Source organism: Delphinus delphis, chromosome 1 (assembly GCF_949987515.2).
Source record: "Delphinus delphis chromosome 1, mDelDel1.2, whole genome shotgun sequence".
Lineage (NCBI taxonomy): Eukaryota > Metazoa > Chordata > Mammalia > Artiodactyla > Delphinidae > Delphinus > Delphinus delphis.
Window position 1 is genome coordinate 146,367,041 of NC_082683.1, and position 26,965 is coordinate 146,394,005.

The following is a 26,965-nucleotide window of genomic DNA, read 5'->3' on the forward strand; positions in this document are numbered from 1 at the left end:
CCAGAAAGATCAAAGAAAACCAGGAGAGAGTGCGTCACTAAAACATAATCGTGAAATGATGCTGGTTTCAGAGTAGGATCAAAGGGCAGATTTACACACACTAGATGCAAACAGCACCCCCAGCCTCAAACCCCAGGCAACACTGCCCCCAGGAAAAGCACAAAAGGGAGGCTCATCGAGTCCTGGGGCCCAGTGTGCCACAGGGCGCAACTCCAGGTCACATTCACACTGAATTTCTTAAGGTCCAGGAGGTGCTGTGGCTGTGTGTGATTGCCCTGGTCCTTTCTGTTACAGCTGCACACAGGCCACGTTGTGTGTGTGTGTGTGTGTGTGTGTGTGTGTGTGTGCGCGTGTCTGTGTGTGTGCGCTGTGCTGTACACAGACTCAAGTTCCAAGGGAACAGCCCACAAACAAGCAGCAAGCTATTACAATCCAACAAAGTAACAGGTCTCTCTGAACACTAACAAAAACAAGGGGGGAACCTCTCTGCTTTCCTGCCTCCTCTGTTTTGGCTTCACTTTCCTACAAAGTGCAACCTCCAGAAACAACAGAATTATGCAGAATTGAAACAAGGCAAAAACGTGAGTGCTTCTTTTTTAAAAGGGTACATTCCAAAGCCGTGAAGTTTACAAGCTAAGCAGCTGACTCCCCCAAATTAGGACACATCTCCCTCTAGTGGGAAAGAGGAATCGTATGCAGACATGAGAATTAAGATGAAATCCTGTCTGGCGCTGTCCAGTGGAAATACTATCTGAGACACATTTATAATTTTAAAGTTTCTAGTAGCCACACTTTAAAAAAATAATTTTTCAAAGTGAAATTAATTTTAGAATATTTTATTTACCCTAATATGTCCAAACATTATTTCAACATGGAATCAATATTAAACAATTATTAATGAGTTATTTTACATTCCTTTTTCTTACTAATTCTTCAAAATTCCATGGACACATTATCCTTACAGCACATCTCAATTTGAAGTGGCCACATTTCAAGAGCTCATTAGCCACGTGCGGCTATAGCAATGGACAGTATGGTTCTACACCAAAACCCTCCCTCAGCTTTTGGAGAATTCCTACCAATCACCCTTCTCTGATTTCTTGACACAAACAAATGCTGTATGACGTACATTTAAATTACAACTTAGATCCTTTCATGATACTTTGGTGATCTCTGTTTTCAGACCGTCTTGAATTAGCTGAAATGCATTGCTATAGAATTTGGTAGAGTTCTACCAAAGTTTGGTTGAATTCTACCAAATTTGGTAGAATTTGGTAGAACGGAAGCTGAGAAACTGTAGCAGGAGATCTTTCCGTGAAGGGTGACGACCCTCAGAACTTCTCTGATTATCCTGCTTAGGTGAGGACCCCACACCCTCACCCTTTGGGCAAGAACGAGATTTCATCATAACTCACATTCCCTCAAGCAAGAGGACGCTGCAAATGGAGAGAAGCCTTCTCTACCTGAGCACTTTTCTCTGTACCACACAGGCCTGACTGTGGGCAGAGCCAGCCCTTTCTTCTAGGTGCCCTGGTTCCACTTCCCCAAATTCAGCGCTCCACAAAACTGCCTGAGAGCAGAGAAATTAAGCAGTTTCTGCTGATGAGCCCTCAATACTACGTCAGCTGTTGATTCTTCCCCTGCCCTCCACCACCAACCACCACCCAACAATGGGATACATCAAAGCCTCATTCCACCTGGTGAGTGAGAGGGTTCGCATTTCAATCACCAATCAGCTGTGGTGGTAAACCGTTCACTTAAAGCCTCTAACCTACCTACCCTTTCACCCTCAACAGTGTGATGGGAAATCAATTCCGGTGTGGGTAGGGGTAATTAGAGGGAAGGGGAGGGAAACACACACACACACACACACACACACACACACACACACACACACACACACACACACACACACACACACACACACACACACACCCTCGTCTGATACAAGCCGCTGTCGGGCACATGCACACCCAACCGTGGCCCAACTGTCCTGCTGTTTCTATGCATTTGAAAAATTCCAATCAGCTCCTATGGAGTCTTTATTTCTCTAGGAAGCCGGAGGATAGAGCAGACCCTGGTAGTAAATGAGAGTGGGGGAAGGGAGCCGAAAAGATGGGCTTCTAAAGATAAGAGAATTGAATAGTAAGCAACTCTCAGATATGCACAGGTACATGATCATACACAAGAGGGAAGAAAAGGCGCTCGTTTTTCCATGAGAAGTACGTGGGCTCCTTCTCGCTTCTCTTCCAGTTCCCACTCAGGGAATAATAAAGTGGTTTAGAAATAGCCCAAGCAAAAACAAATCATATATGTAAATAGGATGCAAAGCGATATACACATAAATGACCTTCAAATCTCCCTGAAAGAGCTGCTCATCTGCGACTCCTTAGGAATTCTGGGGTCTATCAAGGCAGGCCACCAGGCACACAGTTTGCATGGGAATCCTTAGGGCTTCCTGGAGAGCCAGAAGCCCCAGACTAAGATGGAAACGCTCCAGTAAAGAAAAAGCCGTAAGCTTTGACGCAACACAGAGCAAAGGCTGGGGGAGCAGGGGGCCTGAGGAGTGAGGCGCTGTAGAGTCTAACACTGAGGGTTGCCTTCAAGTGCCCCCCAGCCCAGGGCCCGGTCCCGAGTGCTTGTGAGAGGTTAATCACAGGCTTTAAGAAAGCAGGCTCTCTGGAAGCCAACAAGCCCCTCCCTTGAGGATCAGTGTCAATCTAGGAAGAAAACACCAGTGCAAGCCTGAGAGGAACAGGTGGGCCAGGAGACTTGGAATTCCAGTAGGAAGGCAGCGACTTGACGGTTTCCTATGACCCTGGCCATAGGTAACATGGAAAAAAAAAGATCAAATATAACACGAAGCCCTGACAAATGGAACACTCGGAGTCTTAGCTGCACCACAGCACAATTAATGCTGGCTATCTAGACAGGCTGTCCAGACCTTGCCCCCTGCACTTGGGTCCTTTCACAAGGCTGTATTAACTGAAGGGCCCCTAGTGGTTCTGTCCATGGGCAGCCAGCTCACCTGGTTCCAAGGGCACCTGTACAAACACAGGACTGGTAGCCTTTGTTTCCCTGCCCTGAACTGGGGCCACCAGATAAGTAACCAGCCGTCTTGCAACCAAACTCCTAATCACAGAAGCAAGTGGGAAAAATTACCTCCGGATTGACAAAGCCTGTCCCCTGTGACAGGTTAGTATGTTGCATGAACGACATAAAAGAATTAATCCATAAATGAGCTGCTATAGCCTTTTCTCATAAGCTGGGATTAGTGACAAGTGATAAGAAAAGGCATGTAAAGGAACAAACAAAAGTCAAAAGATGAATATGCTCAACTATATTTGCATCCCACTTTAAGAACACCTACTAGAAAAAAAAAGAGAAAAGAAACTGGAGGCGGCAATTCAAATGATTTGCTCCATATCTGCTTAAATATCAGGGCCCTCTGGTGTCACAGAGTTTATTTAGAGAAACATTAACTGCTTGTCACTGAAGATTAAAGAAATGAAAATAAAATACCTGTGAAATAAAAACTCAAATCAATGGAAAGCACAGTTCCTTTTATAAAAATGTCTCTAACTGCAAATTTTCAGGAAGATGGCTACTCCATGAAAGGTGAGCCTGGGCTCTGCAAAGCCAAAAAGATCTAGGGTGGCTGCTGTTCATCAGAAAGCAATCACAGAGAACAGAATAATGGTAGAATTTATAAATCAATCCAAGAGCTTGTTCTTCGAAAAAGAGAACCAACCTACCAAGTAGACAAAATCTTTTTAAATTTCCTAAAACAAGGGACACACGTAGAATTCAAAACATTTTAAGAATATGACATACAACCGTACATTAATACATGTGAAAATTTCAATGAAATCGAAAAATATAAATTACTCACACTGACTTAAGAAGAAATGCTACGTATACCAATAATCCTGAAAGATACTGAAAAGTTTTCAATAAGTCTACTTCCAAAGAGACTCTGTGGCTAGACAAACTTACAAGCGAATGATATCAAACTTTGATGCCGACACTTCGTATACTACTTAAACAGTTCCATAATATTGGCGGAGTCAGTGGGGGAGCTTCCCCATTCATTTCAAAAACTTAACAGAACGCTGATACTGAAATCTGAGGATGAAACAATAAAACTACAGGCCAGTTAATCTCACTCAGAAATTATTAATATTTTTTTAAACACAGAAACAACCAGTGTATTTAAAAATAGCATAGTCACAGTAGGTTTGTTGTAGGAAACCATATGAACTATATTGGAAATATGATTACAATATCAATAGGTTGAGAAAGGAAAACTATGTAATCATCTGAATAGATTCTTTAAAAATGGATAAAATTCAACATGTATTGCTGATTTTAAAATTTTAGTAAAAGGGAGCTAGACATATTCCTTAACATGTTTTTTTTCCAAAGAAAAGCTTATTCAGCGTTTCACTAATGGTAAAACAATATACGGCTTTCCATTAAAGTTAGGGATAACAAAATAAGGACAGCATTCTTTTCCAACTAGTATATTGTTCTAGAAGTCCTGGCTAAGTAATAATAGATGAAGCAAAACCATTATCATTATGTGTGGGTATTATCTAAGTACAAACACCAGGAGAATCAAATGATAAAAGCCAGTGGAACCCTAAGAGAATTCAATACTTTTTGGAACATAAAGTAGAGAAACCAAAATAAACAACTTTACTATAGACCAGAAATAATCAGCTAGAAATTACAGAAAATATAACTGGAAAGGTTCCCAATTATAAAACAAAGAAAAAGACTTATAAATAATCTTAGGAATTTTAACAGGGCCTATTATGAAGACAACCATGAACTTTTTTTAAGGGAAGTAACAGAAACCTTGAGAAAAAAATACCATACTCCTGGATGCAATATTATAAGATTGTCAATTATTTACAAATTAATTTCTAGGCTTACTGTAATTCTGATTAAAACCCTAATGAGATTTTTTTGGAACCTGCCAATTTCAAATGTATCTCAAAGAATAAACCAGTAAGAATAGCTAAGAAAAGAATGGAAATAAAGAACAAGGAGTAGTAACTTACTCCACCAGATATTCAGACACTTAAAAAGCAGAAATAATTAAAACAGCACAGTACTGATGTAAGAATTAATTGAGAAATCAATGAAACAGAAAAGACAGCCCCCATACTGTGTGTGTATGCATGTGTGCATCTCCATAAAAGAATTTAGTAGATATAATAATTTAGTACATGATCAAGACTGCATTATAATTCAATAAAGAAAGACTTATTAAATAGTGTTTGGTTACCTATTTGGGGAAAAAAGTAATTTAACTCTTCACACTTCTTATCAATATACCAAATACATATGAGGTGGATTGAAGAATAAAGGCTAAACTTACTGAGACTACAGTAAGATGGACATTCTCCAATAGAAAACGTGTTAATTGGCACAGCCTTCCTGGAGAACAGTCTGGGTTTATCTATCAAGAACCTTAAAAACATTCATGTAGTTTGACTCTATACTTCCTCTTCCGGAAATCCTTCTGAGAGAAACAATCAGGTATGATAAAACAGTACAAATAGATTCCTCACAAAATAAATGAGCTAAGCATTCAACTCATGAAGTTGGAATGAAGGAACAGAGCAAACCCAAAGAAACAATAAGGAAGGGAATAATCAGATAAGGGCAGAAATCAATGAATTGGAGAACAAAAAGAAACAATTGAGACATCTAACAAAGCTGAAAAGATTAATAAGATCTCTAGCACAATTGATCAAAGGAAAAAAAAGTAGGACGGAGGGAGTGAAGGAGAAGATGTAAATAACAAAGTATACAATGAGAGAAAAGCCAACTAGAGAAACAACAAATTTTTTCTAAGGTAAGTATTACAAACCACAATATACTAATCAAGTTGAAAACCTCCATAAAATGCATAGATCGCTAGAAAGCTACAAAATGTCGAAATAGGTACAAGAAGAAAGAAATTTTGAACATAAATCAATAGTAAGCTGAAACAGTAGGCCATGACTTCCCTTTCCAGATGCTTTTCCAGGTGACCTCCTATCACCAATGGTTTTCACTGATGAGAATTCAACTGTTTTCATTCCAAGAACTGCGTTAAGCTGATACGAGTGACAAAAATACATAGCCCTCTTTTAGGCAGAGGCATTAATTCTTTCAAGGTTACTGCGTGACACATTGCATCTTTCCTCAAATTAAGTGCAATCAGAGAGACATAAAAGTATTTCTACATGTTCTAAACCATAAGACACAAACTTAATGGAGCAGGTTTGGATTAGCCACAATACTGCGGAATACCAGGGGAGAGGTCACCAAGCATAGAAGATCACCACTACCACCACCACCCCACCCCCAAGCATTTCCATATGACTTTGACACACTCTATGTAGACTCTTGGAAGAGCTGAGTGGAAGAAGGGCTGTTCTGTTCAGTCCCTGCTGTGGATTTACCAAGAGATCCCTTGTGACTAGGGCTGTTATAATCAGTCTGCTGCTGTCCCTAATGGTCAGACCACCCTGCTACTGCTGATGGGGAAGAGAGCAGCGAATGAGATGCCTGCTCTGTGCCCAGAGAAAGCAGCCGTGTAAGTGCCCACCCGTGGCATTCCACTTAACAAATAAGTTCTGAGCCTCTAGTATGTTCTAGGCCCTATATTTGCTCCAGAAACAAACACCCAAAAAAGTTCAAAGAAGAGACAGTTTTCCCAGTGGATCTACTTCCATAATTGGGTTAAGTGGCACTTTTTCCTGAATCAGATAGTAAGACGTGGAGCCAAAGAAACTCAACATTGCGTTAAACACACTTTGGCAAGGCAGGGGGATCTGGCTTCCATGAGCTGAATGGAAAAAGGAATAGAGAAATAAGACACTTCTTGGGAGTGGCCACTTTGGCAATGATATTAAGAGGAAAAGCCTGAAGGATAAAAGAAGCTCCAGGCTAGGGTGTGGTCAGTAATAAATCAAACAGGATGACAGCTGCTGGATCGACTGAGATGCAGAGAAGTTCTGTATTCTCCACAGAAGGATCCCCTCCCACCTCCATCCCAGTAGCTTTCACCACATAAGAAGGAAAAATTTTGTTCCAGTGGGATAAAATTTTAAGGTTTGAACTTTTACAGTATAATGGATAAAAGGGCTTCTCCTATAAAGCAAGCTGCTTTAGGAAATTAAATTATCAATAAATACGAGTGGCAGAATAGAATAAAATATTGGGTCTAGAATTGGACAAACCTGTTCCATTATTTATTAGATGTGTGGCCTTGGACAAGTTATATTTTTCAACCTCAGTATCCCCATCTGGGTAAAGAAGTATAACACCCATTGTGGTAGAGAGACTCCAAAGATGGCCACCATCAATTCCTTGTCTCCGTGTCTATGTGCACTGCTCCAGCCATAAAAAGCCATAGTCCTTCCTCCCCTTGAATCTGGCCTGGCCCTATGATTTGCTTTGACCAATAAGTGAGGCAGAAGTGACCTACTCAACTTCCCAGATTGGGCTTTAAGAGATCTGCAGCTTCTGGTTTTACACACATGCAATACTCCTTCTTCAAAGCCACGTGGAGAACCACATACAGAGAGCCACAGCATTCCAGTTGACAGCCTCCAGCTGAGCTCTTGGCTGATAACCTGTCATGTGAGTCAGCCATCTTGGACGTTTCAGCCTAGCTGAGCCACCAGATAATTGCAGCCCACCAACAACACACAAAGCAGAAGAACTGCCCAGCTAAGTCCAATCCAGATTGATTAAAAACAAAGTCTCACAGAACATGAAACTCCATCAATGTAATCCATCAAAACAACAGGCTAAAGAAAAATTACATGATCATATCAGTAGATGCACAAAAAGCATTCAAAAAAATCCGACACCCATTTATGATTCAAAACTCCCAGTAAACTAGAAATAGAGAGGACCCTCCTCAACTGAGTAAAGAACACCCACAAAAACCTACAGCTAACATCATCCTTAATGGTGAGTAACTAGAAGCTTTCCTGCTCAGATCAGGAAAAAGGTAAGGATGTTCCCCCTCATCACTCCTTCTCAACACTGTACTGGAAATCCTAGCTAATGCAGTAAGAGAAGAAAATGAAATATAAGGTATACAGAATGGGAAGGCGGAAATAAAACTGTCTTTGTATGCAGATAACATGACTGTCTATCTAGAAAAACCAAAGAATCGACAAAAAAACTCCTGGAATTAATAAGCAATTATGGCAAGGTTGCAGGAAACAAGGTTAATATATAAAGGTCAGTCGCTTTACTATATATCAGCAATGGGGCTTCCCTGATGGCACAGTGGTTAAGAATCCGCCTGCCAATGCAGGGGACATGGGTTCGAGCCCTGGTCCAGGAAGATCCCAGATACCACAGAGCAACTAAGCCCGTGCGCCACAACTACCGAGCCTGTGCTCTAGAGCCCACCAGCCACAACTACTGAGCCCATGTGCTACAACTACTGAAGCCTGCGCGCCTAGAGCCCGTGCTCTGCAACAAGAAAAGCCGCCACAATGAGAAGCCCGTACACCACAACGAAGAGTAGCCCCCGCTTGCTGCAACTAGAGAAAGCCTGTGTGCAGCAATGAAGACCCAACGCAGCCAAAAAATAAATAAACAAATATATATCAGCAATGAACAAGTAGAATTTGAAATTAAAAACAACAGCACCCCCCAAAATGAAATATTTAGGTATAAATCTAACAAAATATGCATGTTATAAATGAGGAAAATAACAAAACTCTGATTAAAGAAATCAAAGAAGAACTAAATAAATGGAGATATATTCCATGCTCATGGAAAGACTCAATATTGTCAAGATATCAGTTCTTCCATACTTGATCTATATATTCAATGCAACCCAAATCAAAATCCTAGCAAGTTATTTTGTATATATCAACAAACTGATTCTAGAGTTTATATGGAGAGGCAAAAGACCCAGAACAGACAACACAATATTGAAGGAGGAAAACGAAGTCGGACAACCAGTACTATCCAACTTCAAGACTTACTAAAAAGGTATGGTATGCAAGACAGTGTGGTATGGGTAAAAGAACAGACAAAGAGATCCATGCAACAGAATAGACAGCCCAGAAACAGACCCACATCAATATACACAACCAATCTCTGACAAACAAGCAAAGGTAATACAGTGGAGCAAAGACAGCCTCTTCAACAAAAGGTGCTGGAACAAATGGACATCCACATGCAAAAAAAAATGAATCCAGACACAGACTTTACACCCTTCACAAATGGACATCATAGATCTCAATGTAAAATGCTAAACTATAAAACTCCTGGAAGATAACATCAGAGAAAATCTAGATGACCTTGGATGTGGCAATGACTTTTTAGATACACCACCAAAGGCATAATTCGTGAAAGAAAAAAATTGATAAGCTGCCTGTGTTAAAATTTAAAAGTTTTGCTCTATGAAAGACACTGTAAAGAGAATGAGAAGACTAGCCACAGATTGGAAGAAAATATTTGCAAAAACATATCTTATAAAGGGTTATTATCTAAAAGATACCAAAAACTGTTGAAAATCAACAGTGAGAAAATGAACAATCTGATTTTAAAATGGGCAAAAGTCCTCACCTGACAGCTCATCAAAGCATGTAGATGGCAAACATATGAAACTATGCTCCACAATACACATCAGGGAAATGCAAATTAAAACAATAACAAGACACCACTACACACCTATTAGAATGGCCAAAATCTAAAACACCGACAACACCAAACGCTGACAAGGATGTGGAGCAACAGGAACCCATTGCTGGCGGGAGGGCAAAATGATACAGCCTCTTTGGAAGAAAACTGGCAACTCTTTGGAAGAAAGCTGTTTATAAAAATAAACATACTCTTAACATACAATTCAGCCATTGCTCCTTGGTATTTACCCAAAAGAGCTGAGAACTTATGTCCGTACAAAAACCTTCACATGGATGTTTATAGCAGCTTTATTCATAATTGCCAAAACTTGGAGGCAACCAAGATGCCTTTAAGTAAGTGAATGAATAAACTGTGGTACATTCAGACAATGGAATACTGTTCCTCACTAAAAAGAAATAAGCCACCAAGCCATGAAAAGTCATGGAGGAACCTTAAATGCATATTAAGTGAAAGAAACTCACGTGAAAAGGCTACATACTGTATGATTCCAACTATAGGATACTTTGAAATAGATAAAACTGGGAATTCCCTGGGGGTCCAGTGGTTAGGACTCTGCACTTCCACTGCAGGGGGCCCAGATTCGATCCTCGGTCAGGGAACTAGGATCCCACAAGCTGTGCAGGGCGGCCAAAAAAAAAAAAAAAAAAAAAAATTTTTTTTAAAAACTGAAATAGGTAAAACTATGGAGATGGTAAAAAGATAAGGGGTTGCCAGTGGTTAAAGGGGAGGGAGGGATGAACAGAGCACAAAGGATTTTTAGGGCAGTGAAACTACTCTGGATGACACTATGATGATACCAAGAATGCACCCTACTATGAACTATGGACTTTGGATGATAATGATAAATCAATACAGGTTTGTCAATTGTAACAAACTGTATCAACTCTAGCCCAGGATGCTATAGTCAGGGAGGCTGTGCTTGCCAGGGGGCACTGAGTGCATAGAAGCTCTTTGTATTTCCTGCTCAATGCTGCTGAGAACCTAAAACTGCTCTTAAAAAAACAGTCTATTTAAAAGGAAAAGAACCTCGCAGAACAGTGAGAGATAATAAATGGCGGTAGTTGTTTTAAATCACAAAGCTTCAGGATGGTTTGTTAGGTAACAATGGACAACAATCGCACCCATTTTATGGAAAAGACTGATGATTAACTGCTAACACCCATTCTTTCTTTCTTCCTCTATAATAAAACCCTTTGGTTTAGCTGGGAAAAAGATGGCCTCCCGAGCAAAGATTACATTTACTAGTTTCCCTCATAGTTGATATGGCCACGGACTAGGTTCTAACGAACAGCGCATGAAAGAATACGACACAAGCAACTTTCAAGGTTATGCTCTAAAAAAAGAGAGGGTCTGCCCTCCCCCTTCCCTTGCACGCTTCCTGCTGGGAAAAAAGCGAACATGGCAGCTGGAGTTGGAGCAGCCATCTCACGTCATGAGGTGGAACCATATGTCAAGGATGGCAGAGGAACATAGTAGAAGGAGCCAGGGTCATGGATGCTATCCAGACACCATACCAGCCCTGACCACAGTTATTCTGGAGGCTATGTTTCTGCAGCCAAGCCTATCTTCTAAGTAACACACCATCTCACAGGGCTGCTGTAAAGATAGAATGAGACAGGGTACATAAAGTACCTAACAGGGTGCCTGACAAAGACCAGGTGAGTTCCTTGCACATGGGCCCTGAGAGCTCAGAGGCTCCAGCCAGGGAATGCAGCTACTTGGACAGCCTTGACCAAACAGTCTTCATCTACTTTATTTATTTATTTATTTATTTATTTATTTATATTTATTTATTTGCGGTACGCGGGCCTCTCACTGTTGTGGCCTCTCCCGTTGCAGAGCACAGGCTCCAGACGCACAGGCTCAGCGGCCAGGGCTCACGGGCCCAGACGCTCCGCGGCATGTGGGATCTTCCCTGACCGGGGCACGAACCCGTGTCCCCTGCATCGGCAGGCAGACTCTCAAGCACTGCGCCACCAGGGAAGCCCCCTTCATCTACTTTAGATGGTCAGTCTCTCCCATGGCTTTGAGCGGGACATATGTAGAATGCGGGCTAAGCTGATCCCAGTGCCGCAAATCAGTCCCAGTGATCCACAGCGAGGCAGCTGCTGGGGGCGCAGCACTGTCAACTGTGCTTCCCAAAACCTACCTTTGCCATTTTAAGAGACCACAATTACTTTCAGCAAACTCCCCTGCCTTCAAGATAAAGTCCAGACTCCTCGGCCAAATGAATCCACAACGTCATTCACAATCTATCTCGCTCTTTGATCTAAGCTCAACTCTTACCACTCTCCCTCCCCACGCTACACTCCAGCCCTCCTGAGTGGTTTGGGGTTCCCAGATCATGCTGTGTTTTCTCACACCCCAATGGCATTGCACATGCTGGTCCATTTGCCTGCAAACACATCTCTGTCCACAGAGCCTCTGCCCCTTTCTCTACTTGGCTGACTTCTGTTCTTCCTTAAAACAAGGCTCACCATCACCTCTAGGAAACTGTCCCTGACTACGGAAGAGCTCACTCATGGACCCTCCAAAATTCTTTCTTCCATTCTTCCCCAGTATGGGAAGTTTTATGTAGCACACGGCCACCAAGCTAACGACAAGATTTCCCAGCCTTCCAGCTGGGGCCAGGGAACTCAGTGCTGGCCAACTGGTGTGAGCAGAAGTGACAGGGTAATGTTTATTCCAAGCTGCCCTTAAAAGAAAGGAGGGTTCCCATGCCCCTTCCCATGGGCTGGCATGAGGACTTGGTAATGAGTCCTCTTCAACATGTGCACAAAAGCACTGTGGACAGCAGAACAAGAAGAGTAAACAGTCCGGGCCTCCATGTGTCTGAGAGGAGTAATGGCGAGAGAGAAGTTAAAGAGATTACTGCTAATTATGAATGCAAATCATCTCCATGGCCTTCAGTAGCCATTGAATCAAACCTTCTTATTACAGAAGACCAGCCACAGGATCCCCAAAAGATCCAGGATTAGGGTGTTTCCACGACTCAGGTCATTGATTCAAACTGTCCAAGACAGGAGGAAAGCAAAGCAGAGCTCAAGTCACCCTGAGCCCATGGGGCTACCTTCCTGAATCTTCCACCTCTGAGCACTCCCTCCTCCATCTTTCTTTCTTGATACAAGTTTAGAAAAGTTGGGGCCTTACCTCTGGAGACTTTGTAAACTTCATAGAAAGAATAGAAGTGGAAGCCTAGGGAAGCAAACAGGTAAAAAGACAGTTCCCATCGGGGCAGCATTGCTCCTTGTGACAAAGGGTCCCGTGGCCCACGCTGAGAGTTTCTAGGAAGAGAAACAGAAATAAAAACATTAAACCATAAACATGACACTAGAGGACAGAATCTTACTTGTTCTCCCAGGGACCCATCACTATTCAAGGGGACACAGACATAACCCTCCTCCTATCACACCTCCTCCTGCCATGACCTTATCCCACCTGCATCGCAACACACACACACACACACACACACACACACACACACACACCCTGCCTGCCCAGGGTGGGCAGGTCTTTCCTTATGAGTTCCCACAGCCCCCCATCTGTCTCCCATCACAGTGTACACCAGACACTTCTGTTCTCATTGCCTGCCACACCTGTCTCCCCCTGTGGAGTGGACCTTTAGAGAGTAGGGACCATGATCTCTGAGTCCCAGCACCTAGCACAGGACGTGGAATGTAGCAGGAAAGGACTACTAAATGTTCCACAAATAAATAATAAATTATTCAAAAGCCTGCATAAAAGAAAAGCACGAATCATCTCCAAACCTCTTCTAAGCCAACAGCATTAACCTCCTTGTTCTCCCCTTCAAATGTCATCCCACAGTTGTTTATAAGAATGGATTAATAAAGCCACTCTGTCTTCCATCTTCTGGGCACTTCTTAAACAGAAGTTAATAGCCTACTAGTTGCCCACCCTGTATACGCAAGCTCCCTTCTTACACAGTAATTGAATTTCTATCTGAACACATGGTTGCTGAGCTCGACTCTACAGTGTATCCAAGTGTGGACATTTGAATAGTTCTGGCTCTGAGGCTGTGGTCATCCCCTTCCTGCTGGGTGGAGTTGGAACAGCCACCTTTGGACCAAGAGGTAAAAGCCACATAGAAAAACAAGACAGAGGCACCTCGGTCCCTGACTGCGTGTACCACCCCACCTCAGCCCCACCCCCAAAACTGCCCTGAACCTCTTATATCTGGACGATTACATGAAAGAGAAATGCACCCCCAGGATGTTTAAGCCTGTGCTGTTCTCCATCTCTCTGTTATGGCTGCCATGTCTATATTCTAAGTAATAAAGCAGGTAACAGAAAGTCCTAAAATGCTGTAAATTAAATGATCAGTTCCCAAATAACAAAGAGTTAATGAAATGTAAACCCTTTTATGGCCCTCATTGCTTTACTTAAACCTCTCCAATATGTCTCATTGTGGATGTCAAATTAAAACAAGAGCAAAATTTTAAGCCCCAAGCAAGCATTTCTATTATGTGACAGTAACGCCAAAAATCAGAATTCACACGTGAGCTCGTTTTACCTTCACAACAGCCAGGTGAAGTAGGTGGAGCAAGGGAGGTAGGCATTTACAGATGAGGAATGTGAAGCACGGTGAGGTCACACAATCAGAAACAACTGAGCCACGGCTCAAATCCAGGTCTTGGGACCATTGGGTCCCCACCCCACTGCTCAGGTACAGCCACCAGCCCCATTACTGCCAGTTCACAGGGTTACTTGTCCTTAGGGCCTGGCTCGGAATCTTCCACACACAAACTCCTTTCTTCAGGCTACAGGGAGACGCAGCAGGAAGGGATATAAACTTTAGCTTTTGTAATAGGGAAGAACAAATCTGACTCCATGTTGGATCTGTTTTGTTTAACTTTTAACCTTTGTATTCTATTGCATTTGCTACAAGTTAAAAACATTGCCTATAGCCTGAAACATACAGGAGAGCCCATTCTCAAGGCTCTGACCTTTAATGGTATAATACTTTTTCGTTCATATAGAGATAAAAAGTTGCAGGACGGAGAATAACATTTGTCTTGTTGGAGGTTCACAGGAACATCATAACCATCTGACCTACATGGACAGCTGCAAGAACAAAGGATCCTGACACTAAGATGTTTGTAACAACCAGCCATACCCTCTCTCCTTTCACTATAAAAGAAACCTGAATTCAAATTCAGGTAAGATGGTTCTTTGGGACACTAGTCCACCATCTTCTCAGTCTGCTGGCTTTCCGAATAAAGTTGCTATTCCCTGCCCCAACACCTTGTCTCTCAATTTATTGGTCTGTTGTGTGGTGAGCAGTACGAGCTTGGGCTCAGTAACACCTTCATAAAATATGAGGTCAGAAATCAGTGGTCCTAGAACCAGAGGACCCTCTGGTCATTACCTAAAAGTTGCCAAGCCAGTCTAGTCTGAGTTTCTCCTGCAGATCTCCTAAAAAATCCAGAAGCAGCCACTCATGCTCTCAATTCCAAGCTCTCTAAGCCCTAGTACTCCAACAATGCCTTCTCAGGTTGCCCTACTACTTTTCAGAGCCACTTCTAACTTCATACATTTCTAGTCACACTTTATTTTTAAATACCTGGCATCTCCTAGAATATGTTAAGATTTCTTTCTGGAATTTGTAGGAATATAGTCATTTTCAATTTACTGGGAAGTGAATTTCAACCTCTGGGTTTCGTATTGTCTCTCCTTTCCAAGGATGTTGGTATTACTATATTGGATGACCTCCTCAATTAGCAAAGAGCTGAACCCCTCTTGAAATGCTACTAAATTTGAACATAAATAATCTTGGAGATTAAATCAAAGTTCCTGAAGCCCTGCTCTTTTGAACCTTTTCATGGACATTCTCCTTCTAGGACAGTTCCCCTGAATTAGTGATTTAACTGTCAGGACACTAGAAAACTCAGCGTTATAACATTTTCCTTTTTGATGCTGCGCTTAGCTACAGTGTATATGTTTTGCAGACATATACACAAAGTTACATAGTAATAAACAACAAAGCAGCAGGGCTGTGTCCTCATATCTAAAATCTGGGGACTGGACCAAATAGCCTCCTGCTGACAGCGTATCAGGGAGAGATGCATCAGGGAGAGATGCAGACCTAGGGTAGCCTCCTGCTGACAGCGTATCAGGGAGAGATGCATCAGGGAGAGATGCAGACCTAGGGGAGACCGGGCTCCGCCGCTGACTGGCTGAGGAATTTAAGTGGATCACAACTTTCCAGATACGTTTCCTCATAGAGTTATTGAATGGATTAAATGTAAAATGTTTACCCAGGGCCTGGCACAGAGCAAGCACTCAATAAACATTAGCTAAGATCTGCCAGAAGGACCAGTGAGTAAATTTAACTCATCAGGAGCTTACCTAGCCAGAGCCCTGGTTTCCTTCCAGAATTGATGACAGCTAACTGACCTTCCATGGGGAGAGGGGGTGAGCATCCTACCTGCCGCTGGGCCTTCTTCAGCTGACCGGCATCCCCAGAATTCTCTCCAGTTTCTCATCCCCATCCTCTCCCCACATTCGACCCAAGGCCACCCCAGACAGCTAACAAACTGTCCTTGGGAGCCACCTGGAGAGCTTTCTGACCACTGTCTCTTCTCACCACCTCTTTTCTTAGCCCCAAAGGAATTATATACAGTCCTCACTTTTCTTGCCTCATCATTCACAATCCCAGGAATGTGACCTCAAAACACCACCACCACACAGACACCCACCTGTCCTTCTTAACAGATCTTTCTTCCTTAATACTTCTTTTCAACTCTTGTCCACTTATCTCAAGAAAATTCCTCTCCCCAGTGTTTTCCCCCCTCCCTGTTCACTTCAGCTGTGCACTCAGAGAGCCAATCAGAGTAGATATGTTTTAAAGGATTCAATGACACAACACAAAGCTGTACCTTTGGGAATGTAACTAGAACTTTTTTTTTTTTTAATGTCCAAACCCATAAACGTTCCTAAAAACTCTCTCAGAGACTTCTCAAGTTTCCATGTCTCATTTTCTAAACACGCTTATGTTCTTCTTTAGGCATAAGCTACCACGATGAAATCAAAGCCCTTACTCAAATGTGTAAGTAATGCCTCTTTTCTGTTTTTCATGCATAAGATTCAGTCCTGCAGCAACATTATCAGCTAAGTGGGCATCCATTCGATAGCCTAGAAACTCGTCACCATTTGTAACATGACTTCTATAGGAAACAGCCAATCTACAGCAACACAGCCTGTTTTTAAGTAGGAGACTACCTGATCGATCTATATAAAGGAGGTTATAGTACTGATATGTGAGAGCTAAGGCGGGTTGCTGGGATGTCTGATGGGGAACATGTGTCTGAGAACACTTCCACTTTGGTGGGAATACTGGTCAGGACTGTGAGGAAGAAATAAATGGGGACAGTTTAGGAGCCAAGTGGCGGAGGGTCTTAAACATATATGATGACAGGCTCGGATCTGATTACGTGAAGAAATCTCAGGCTTGTGAGCCAGCACATTTAATTTTTTCAGGAAGCTTCAGGAAGAAGCCCCTTGACATAGCAGTAGAGACTAAAGGCAGGGAGGTCAGCGATTCAGGCTCGCAGTGGGAAGTGGAGAGAAAGTGCTGGAACCAAGCAACAGAGAGGAGGGAAAATTAAGTTGCACCTGACACCAAGTTAGTCCAGGAGGCATGGGGGGGGAGAGGAAAATAAAAGACATAAAATAGCATCTCCAAAGCTGTCAAGACTACAGTGTCTCAAAGCTGAATATTATTGATGAAAGTGAGAAACGGGCACAAAGTGAAGACAGAGAAAAAACGCATTTAAGATTAGGTCTTGGAAGAAAATCATAGCAGAGGTTTCCCTGGGATTAGGGGAAAGAAGTCAAACTGGAGGAACAAGATTTCTCTACCCCCATACTGGGTATAAGAGCCCCAAGCTGGGTATTTCCAAAAAGTATTATATTTATCTGGGAACTGTAGAACTCAAGCGGCCCACATAATAAAATCTTAGCTGGAAAATGGCAAGAATTCCTCAGCTTAGAGGGATTTTTCTATACTGAAGCAATGTACATTTGCATTCACATTGTAATTTAACATTCCACCTGCTTTCAAAGATGCCATCCACTCTCATTCTCACCAGGAGGGCTACCTGTTAGCTCTTTTTTCAGGAATCAGAATCTTGCTCAGAGAAAAGACAGGATCTGCCCAAGGATCCAGAGAAGCCAGCAATGGAGCAGAAAAGAGAACCCAAGTTCTCAACTCCCACTCTCTTAGGCAGAAATCCTGTTCTTTACTCTTGGCAGAAAAGTATAGCTCACTATGCCAGAGCCTGAAGTGTGCATACACAGAACTTCTGGAAGATGCTTTTCCCCAGTAACTTCCAATATCTTTTCAAAAATCTTTTATCCAGGCTTCCCTGGTGGCGCAGTGGTTGAGAGTCCGCCTGCCGATGCAGGGTACACGGGTTCGTGCCCTGGTCCGGGAAGATCCCACATGCCGCGGAGCGGCTGGGCCCGTGAGCCATAGCCGCTGAGCCGCTGAGCCGCTGAGCCGCTGAGCCTGCGCGTCCGGAGCCTGTGCTCTGCGACGGGAGAGGCCACAACAGTGAGAGGCCCGCGTACCACACACACACACACACACAAAAAAGTCTTTTATCTTTATTGTTGATAAATACAACACATGGATTCCAACACTCCCACATTAAATTCTTTTCTGCCCCTCACCTTTGATATTTAGCGCTAAATGGGCTATCACCAAATACTCCCACGCACCAGAGGACTTTAAAACGGCACCCGCAGCATGAAGCTAACAATCTCCAGTGCCATCACCATTATCACTCCCAACTAAACTGAAATTTTTCTCTGAGTTTTCCCAGAGTTTAGCAACAGCTGTACTACAATAAGTAGTATTTACAGATTACTTATGCTGAGAAAGCACTTTACAAGTATTCTTTCATTTAATCTCCGTAACAACTCTTTGAGGTTGGTACTTCTGGTATCCTCATTTAACACAAAAGATGACCAAAGCCCAGAAGGATCAAGAAACCTGCCCCAAATCACACAGCTAGTAAGCAGCAGAGCTTAGGTTCATACTTATCAAGTCTAATTCCAGAGCCTTCTCTCACCCACCTCCCTATTCTTACAGAGTTCACAGGATTCATTTTTTCAACATCTATGACAAAATCAATTCATTGGGAAAGTTAGAAGATAATATAAGCTATATACATGCAAAAGAATTTAAAGTTATGTATAACGTAGATACACCCCAGGAAGAAAATCAGCTAGATGTACTCAAAATACACATGAAACATCTAACTCGTACGTTCCTTAGAAGATTTACTGAAGAAGACAAACTAAACCAAACCAATTTACCTCGGAAATAAGAGGGGAAAGTCAGGAGTTATATAGAGGTAAGGACTGAATAAAATGGAAATAGTTCTAAATTTATGAACAAATGAGCACTCTGGAAACCACAAAGTAATAACGTAAAAGGAACCCATGCCCACTGAAATGACAATGGCTTTGAAGAAAAGAAAATATAATAGTAGAGCAATATTCTAGCACATCTGGAAAAGATGTTAGGAGGCTTTTGCTCTTTTCCAGGTAGAATTTGATGAAACCTATTTTGCAGAATATAAATTACATGACTTTCACCAGGAAAACCAGGCCCAGATTCATCGTGTCTTCTCACAGTACAGTGTTCTCCAAACCCTGCTTAAGAGTCTTACAAAGAGTCTTATTCTTCTACCCACGTGATACTACGGAGAAACGCTTTTCCACACCCAGAAAGCCTTCACCAACGCACTGGAATGATCAGTTAGATTGACGAGGTCCATTGGGCTGGGCAAAAGTCTAATTACAGAATAGTTAAAAATACATATCACTACTTCAAAATATGCACCAAATGTTATGTATCACTGTGCAATGAACCATTCCCGAAACACAGTGGCTTAAAATAACAAGATCTATTCTCTCTCGTGATTCTATGGGATGGCAATCTGGGCAGTTCGTCTGCTGATCTCACCTGGCATCACTCATATGACTAAGTCACTGCATGGCTCAAGGAAACTGGGGAGGACAACATGATCTCACCCACATGTCTGGCATTTTGTGCCGGCTGTCAGCTAGATGCCTTACTTCTCCTCCATGTGGGCACTCATCCTCCAGTAGGCTGGACCCTTCATAGCATGGTGGCTTCAGGGTCTTAAAAGAACAAAGGCAAGAGGTGCAAGGTCTCTTAAGGACCAGGCTCCAGAATTCAAAGAACATTTTATTGGTCAAGAGCCCAGCCCAGATTCAAGGGGGAAGAGAGAACAGCTTCCATCTCCTTACTGGAGGAACAGCAATGGCACCTAAAAAAGGGGCGGGGACGTAGCTTACCATACCAGTATGTTAGAACTCCTAATAAATAAAATCTGGAAAGTTAGTGGGAAAACTACATCTCATAGTAGGTCTTTATTACATAAAATGTCACAAAGGTTGAGAGAGATGTATATTTTAAAGAATTACGTTCTCAAATCAAAATTTCAAAATCAATATTGTCATCTGGTCTAATCTCCAGCCAGTTTGGGAATTCCTTTTACAATAACCTACCTGACCACTTCCAGCAACACTGCAAGGCAGGGAAACTCTGTTTCTAAGAAGTTCTTATTGTTATCATCTTTTTTTTTCTTAAACTGAGTCAAAATCTGCCCCTCTATTTCTAAAAAACGTTCTGCTACTAGTCCTATTGTACCTGCAGGAACTAAAAGCACGGAGGCCGGATAGTATGATAGTTTAGAGGATGGCTCTGGAGTCAGAATGCCAAAGGCTGAATCCCAGCTTTGCTACTTTCTAGCTGTGTGACCCAGCACAAGTTGCATGACCTCACTGTGCCTCAATGTCCTTACTTATGAAATAGAGATAATAATAACCCTCAGAGAGTTGCTGTGAGGATTAAACGGGTTTACAAAGAGATAGAATCTTACCTTGGCCATTGTAAGCTCTAAAATGCTCATTCTTGTTGTGTTTAATATTACTGCTACTATTAAGTATACTGAAAGGCTTAATTATTCTTGCCAATCATACTCCTTCAAATATTTAGAGATAATTAATGCTACCCGCTCCATCCCAAGCCCTCTTCCAGGACAAACCCCCATGCTTCCTTCAATCATTTCAGTGGCTTGCTTCCCAGACCCTTTCCCATTCTGTCAGTTGTCTCTTTATAGTATAGGTACCTAAAGCTGAACCCAAAATTCCAGCTGTGGCAGAGCAAGAGTAGGACAAGACCATCGTCTCTCTTCTTCCGAAAGTATACGTCAAATAGTGAAATCTCAGACTCATTCCTGCATTCGACAGATATCAGTGAGCTCCTACCGAAGATCAGGAACTGCACTATTTGTGAAGGCAAAATATAAAGATTCCGTCTGTAGGATCCCCCAAATACAGCTACCCCAGAAACGTCCATGCCCTAATCCCTGAACATGTAAATATGTTACCTTACATGGAAAAGGGACTTTGCAGATGTGATCAAGTTAAAGATCTTGAGATGCGGACATTATCCCTGATTATCTATGTGGGCCCATGTAATCACAAGGGTCATTCTAAGAGGGAAGAAGGAGGGTCAGAGACAGAGAGGAGATATGATGATGGAAGCAGAGGTTAGATAACCCTTTGAGGATGGAGGAAGGGGCCGAGAACAAAGGAATGGTAGAGGCAGAGAACAGCAGCAACGAAGAAAGACACCATTCCTCTGCCTCGCCCCCCACCACTCCAAGCCTCCAGAAGGAATGCAGCCCTGCCACCCCATTGTGGACTTCTGATCCCCAGAACTGTAGGTAATCAATTTCTGTTGTTTGAAGCCACTAAGTTTGTGGTCATTTGTTACAGAAACTAATATGCTACCCCTGCCCTCAATTAGTTCATGGCCTAGTGGAAGGAAAGTACCTAATTAAAGGGATTTATATAAAACATCAGAATATTTTAATCTAATGGTTATAAACTTTAAACACTTAAATTGCAAAAAAATGAAACCTGAAAACAAAAATTTTGCATTCAGTTCTCAACTTAGCATTTTTTTTGGCTTCTGTCTCACACTGATATCAATCTTAATATCAAACATAACTCTTAAGTCCTTTTATATGAACTGCCCTTAAGCCAGATCTCTGCTGTTAAAGATTGGCAGAAACGGAGTCAGATTTATAAGCCCCTAGTTCAGAAAAGCTACTGGTGTGATATTGCATCCTTTTCCCGGAAAATTCTCAACCTATTTTAAGCCTGTTTAATCACCGAGAATCATGCCCACCACATCTTCCACTCTCCAGATTAGGGGCATCGTGAGTGAATCAATTTTTTTAATAATATATTTTAAGTAAACTTTGTATTAAAGTATGCTTAAAGAAAAAAAAATGTAAGGCTTTCCAAAAGCAGACTCACGCCAGGAATTACTGCTCAGATGAAAAACTGAATGCCCCTTCTGTTCTTTCCTTATAACTCCACTAAAGGTGACCACTAGCCTGACTCCTAACGCCCTAGTTTATTTAGTTTTGCCCATCTTCGGACTTCAAAAAAAAAAATGGAATCACATAGCTCTTACTCTTGTGTCTACCTTCTTTTGGCCCCACTTGCAATAATTTGTTATTCTTATTACTGTGGCGTATACCATTGTATAAGCAATTTACTTAGGCTTTTGTCCATTCCACTCTGGATGAACCCACGGGTTGTTTCCAACTTGGGGCTATAAGGAATAATACTGCTCTGCATATACTTTTACATGTCTTTCGGTACAAATACGCCTGTCTTACTGCTTAGTGGTTATCAAAGAATGATAGACACTAAACAGGAAACTAGGTCATAGGGGATGTGTATGTTCTTCTTTAGTAAATGATACTGCAAAACAATTTCCAGAAGTTACACTAATTTTCATAACAATCAGCAATGTATGAGAAGTTCAGGTTTTCCATATCCTAACCAATACTCAGCATTGCCAGGTTTTTGGGTTTGTTTTTTGTTTTTAGCCACTCTGTTGAGTATAGAGTGATATCCCATTGTAGTTTTCATTTGCGTTTCCCTAATTACTAATGAGGTTAACCACTTTTTCATATGTTTATTGGGAATCTGGAAATCTTTTGGGGAAGTGACTTGCCCGTTCTTCTACTGGGCTTTTTCTCAATGATTTGTAAAAATTATTTCTACATTCTGGGTATGAGTCCTTTATGGGATATAACCATCACAAATACCTTCACCCATTCTGTAGCTTGCCTTTTCACTCGCTTTATGGAATCTTTAGATGAACAGTAGTTCTTACCAATATTTTCCTTTATAACTACTGCTTCTTGTGTCCTAGTCAATAAACCTTTGTCATAAAGGTGTTTGACTTTGCTTTCTTCCAGAAGCTTCCTTGTTTTAGATTTCACATTTAGGTGTATGATGTATCTAGATTAATTTTTGTGTATGGGGTGAGGTAGATGATCAAAATTCATCTCGTCCATTTGCAATATCCGATTGGCCCAGCATCGTTTACTGAAAAGGCTGTCCTTTCTCCAGAGCACTGCAGCGCCACTTCTCTCATACATCAAGAGACCTCATACATGTGAGGCTGTTCATGGATTCTCTACTCAGTTCCGTGACCTGTCTAGCACTGTGCCAACACCATGCTGACAAGCTACGTACAGTACTATCTATTAGCTTGAGTTTTCCAATTGTGTTCTTTTGCTTAGATTTTCTAGAATTTCCAAATATATTTTAAAATTGGCTTACTATTTTTGGAAAAAATCTGCTGGGATTTTGATTGGGATTATACTGAATCCACACATTTATTTGTAGAGCAATGACTTACCCTTCATTATTTTAAAACTTTAAATTCTCTCAATAATGTTTTACTTTGCAAAGAATTTTTATCACAAATGGGTGTTGAAGTTTCTCAAGTAGTTTTTCTCCTTTATTCTGTGACTGTGGTTAAATTATTTATTGATTTTCTAATGTTAGACAAAGTTTACATTCCTGGAATAAATCCAACTTGGTCATGGTTTGGTATCCTATAAATATAGGTATAGGCCGCTAGATTTGATTCACCAATACCCATTTTAGGGCTTTTGCTTCTTTTCTGTGAGAGTTTGGACTATAGTTTCTTGTAACCTCCTTATCAAGCTTTAGTAACAAGGTTATGCTGGCCTTATAAAAGCAGTCAGGGAGTATTCCTTCTTTTTCATTTTTTAAAATGTTTGTAATATTGCACTAGTGACACCATCGAGGCCTGGAAATTCTGCTATGAAAAGATTTTTAATTACATATTTAATTTCTTTATAGATATGGAACTATACAGATTTTCTAGTTCTTATGTCTTATGAGGTATTTTATTGAAAAAACTTGTCCATTTCATCTGAATTTTCAAATGTATTACCATAAAATTGTTCATAATAACATCTGAAGATTTTTTAAATGTCTGTAGGATATGTAGTGATAACTCCTTTTTTCTTCCCTGACACTGGTAATACCATACACCATTGGAGGGAGGGAAGGGAAGATGGTCATGCATTATATGACACAAATAAATCCACTATCGCTGGAATATTCTCCAGCAGAATTACGCACAGAAGGAGCAAGAGAGGTAGAGCATGTAAACAATCCAGCAATTCTCTCTCAACAGCTTTTATCATCACAAACAACCGTGCACCTGCGGAAAAGGAGACACGAACTGAAGGAGAAGGGAACAGCCATTAGTAACGCTGTAGGGTGGCCAGCAAGAACGTGGAGGAAGAAAAACCACCACTGGCTGGGTTTGTAATCTCGATACCCAGCCCTCCACCCACAAGATGTCCATAGGCAGAATTCAGGAGGCCATGAACTTAAATTTCTTTTCTCATATGTCTGTATTTTCGCGAACCTCTAACTGAAATTCAGGATTTCATTTGATTGTAAGTGCGAAGAGCAAATCACACTAGTAAGAGCATTTCTGGTGACTGTCACCAATAAGTGTCACAAATTCTGTCATACTACAGTGCAGCTGTTGCAAATACTGCAAAACATCATTTACATGGGCATCACTACTTTGAAATTCTGAGACTTACCTGATACAGCCCTGAATTTTGTCACTTAATGCACTAATCAAGAAAAAAAATACTATTATAAATGTTGGGGGGTTTACACTATTTTGATCACTGTTTCAATATAATTTGTAACTCTATGTACTTTGAAATGCCTTTTAAAAATTGGCTTCCCCAGACTCCAAAGAAGTCCATGGCACAAAAAAAGGGTAAGGAACCCCTACAAAGAATCAAGGCTCTCACCCAAGCCATGGAACTCCCAGGCAACGGTTAAGGAGCACTTCCCTTTGGCCAGGCCCTGGCCTGGAAGAAGACACACAGATGAGTAAGGCTCACCCTGGCTAGTCCCTGACATTACCTTCAGAGCTCCCACCAACATCTAGCCACCCACAAAATGACTGCTCTCTCTAAAGACTTGGCCTTCACTCTAAGTTAGTCTATATAACTTACTTCCCAAGGAGGGGGCAAAGTAAACAGCAGATAAAGCATAGGCTTTGACCCAGAAAGAGGAGTGCAAAACCCGACCCCAGCACTTACTTTCTGTGGCTCTGGCATCTAAGTATTCCTTTCTTCTGCTGTGAAAAGGGCTAACACTAGGTATCCTTCCCAGTTATTGCAAGGTTTAAAAATAATGGATTTAAAGCACCTGACAAGCACATCGTCCCCATCACTATTAGCTGAATCTTTCAAGTCAGAACTGACGGTTCCTACCCAACACTTAATCACAGTTAGGGGCTGCCACTGAGAAAGGAGGGAGACAAATTATAGGAAAGGCGGAACATGAAGAATGAAAGGGAAAAAAAAATCATACTTATTCTTCAAATTCCAGTATAAAAACCACCCCCTCCTCAGGAAAGCCTTCCCTCTCCTCGTGTTCCCATAGCACTTATCACATGGAAGTAAACTCCTAGCTGTGCGAATGAATGAAGGAGGAATACAAATCAGAAAAGGACAGAAACAGTGAGTCGCACCCCCATATAATGTAAACCACCGAGGATACCAACTGGCTAGCCTGACTGCCCTGATCCAAGAGCCACGAAGCAATGAAGCAGCACATTTCTCACCACCAGTGCTATCCATCCTAGTACCTCTCCCGCCCACTTTGTAGGGCTTGAGAGGAGGAGGGCCTTTCCACATCAAGACTGATGCCACCTAAAGGCCACAGGTAGAAGAAAAGAGGGAAACTGAGTCCGGAGAGTAGAAAGCAAAAGTCTCTAACTTTGGGGGTCACTGGAACCGCAGCAGTCAGGCAGGCGCACTTCTAAGATCGCCAAGGGGACCGGCGTCCACACTTCCAGCAACAGTGCCAGAAACTGGGGACGATGCCAAGGATGGGGGACGCTGGCAGGGGCGTGAGCGGACTCGGCCGGCCGGGGGTGGAACGCAGCCTTGACCCGGGCGCACGCCCCCCTCACCCCCCCGCCACCGCCTTTGTCTTCGCTCCTCTGCTCCGCCCTCGGGCGCGCACGCAGGAACGGGAATTGGAAACAGAAAGCGTATCGGGCGTTTCTTTTTCTCAACCGAGTCAGTCGAAGCAGAAAGTCAACACCTAACTTCCCGAGGACCCGCTACGATCACCAGCTACCAACCTCCGGGCTGTCCCGGGTGGCGGCAGCGTTGGTGACGCTCACGCGCGCCCCGAATTCCCAACAACCCTCTCCGCACCTCCGAGCCGGCGGCGGCGACGGGCTTCCCGGGAAGCCGCCCTCTTCCCCGGGAGCGGCGGTTGGAGAACCAGCCCCGCGCGCGTCCTCGGAGCACGTCCCCGCCGCCGCCGTGCCCGCGCGCGCCGCTCCAGGCCGCCGGGCTCGCAAGCAGGCGGCGCCCCGGGAGCGGTGGCGAGCAGGCCGCGCGGTTGCAGGGGTCCCGCAGGAGGACTGCCCGCCACTCCGCACCCGGAGCGCCTGGCGCCGGCCCGCGGAGCCCCAGCCCCCGCTCACCCGTGGGCCCCGGTGCCTGCGCCCAGCAGCGCACGGACCTCTCCACCCCCGTTTGTTAATTGCACGCCTTGGGGCTGCAGGTTTGGGAGCGGAAGTCACCTGAAGTCCAGCCCCAGTGGTCCCCACGTACTTTGTACGCGAAAGGAGGTAGCTCGGTGGGGTGGAAAGAGGGCGGGCCTTGCCGCTCCGGCGGCTTCTGGAGCTTGCTGTGTGAATTTAGCTGAGCCTCCTTGTCCTTCTCTGTAAAGCGGAAATAAGCTTCCCGGCTTTCCTGGAGAATTAGAGTGAAGACCAAATGGGATGAACTTCATGAACTGTAAAGCAGCTTACAAAGATGATCAGCACTGCAAAATGTATATC

The 26,965-nt window shown here is 42.8% G+C and overlaps 1 protein-coding gene across 1 annotated transcript in view; it reads right to left on the reverse strand.

Annotated features, from left to right (window-relative positions):
- HHAT (hedgehog acyltransferase) overlaps window positions 1-26,428 on the reverse strand; it is a 363,481-nt gene extending 337,053 nt beyond the window's left edge. Inside the window, exons 1-2 of the mRNA XM_060010033.1 lie at window positions 26,331-26,428; window positions 12,826-12,959 (exon numbers count right to left, since the gene is read on the reverse strand). Of these exons, the coding sequence (XP_059866016.1) occupies window positions 12,826-12,916 (91 nt within the window). The 5' untranslated portion in view covers window positions 12,917-12,959; window positions 26,331-26,428. The remainder of the gene's footprint in view (window positions 1-12,825; window positions 12,960-26,330) is intronic.
- Between the last annotated feature and the right edge of the window lie 537 nt (window positions 26,429-26,965).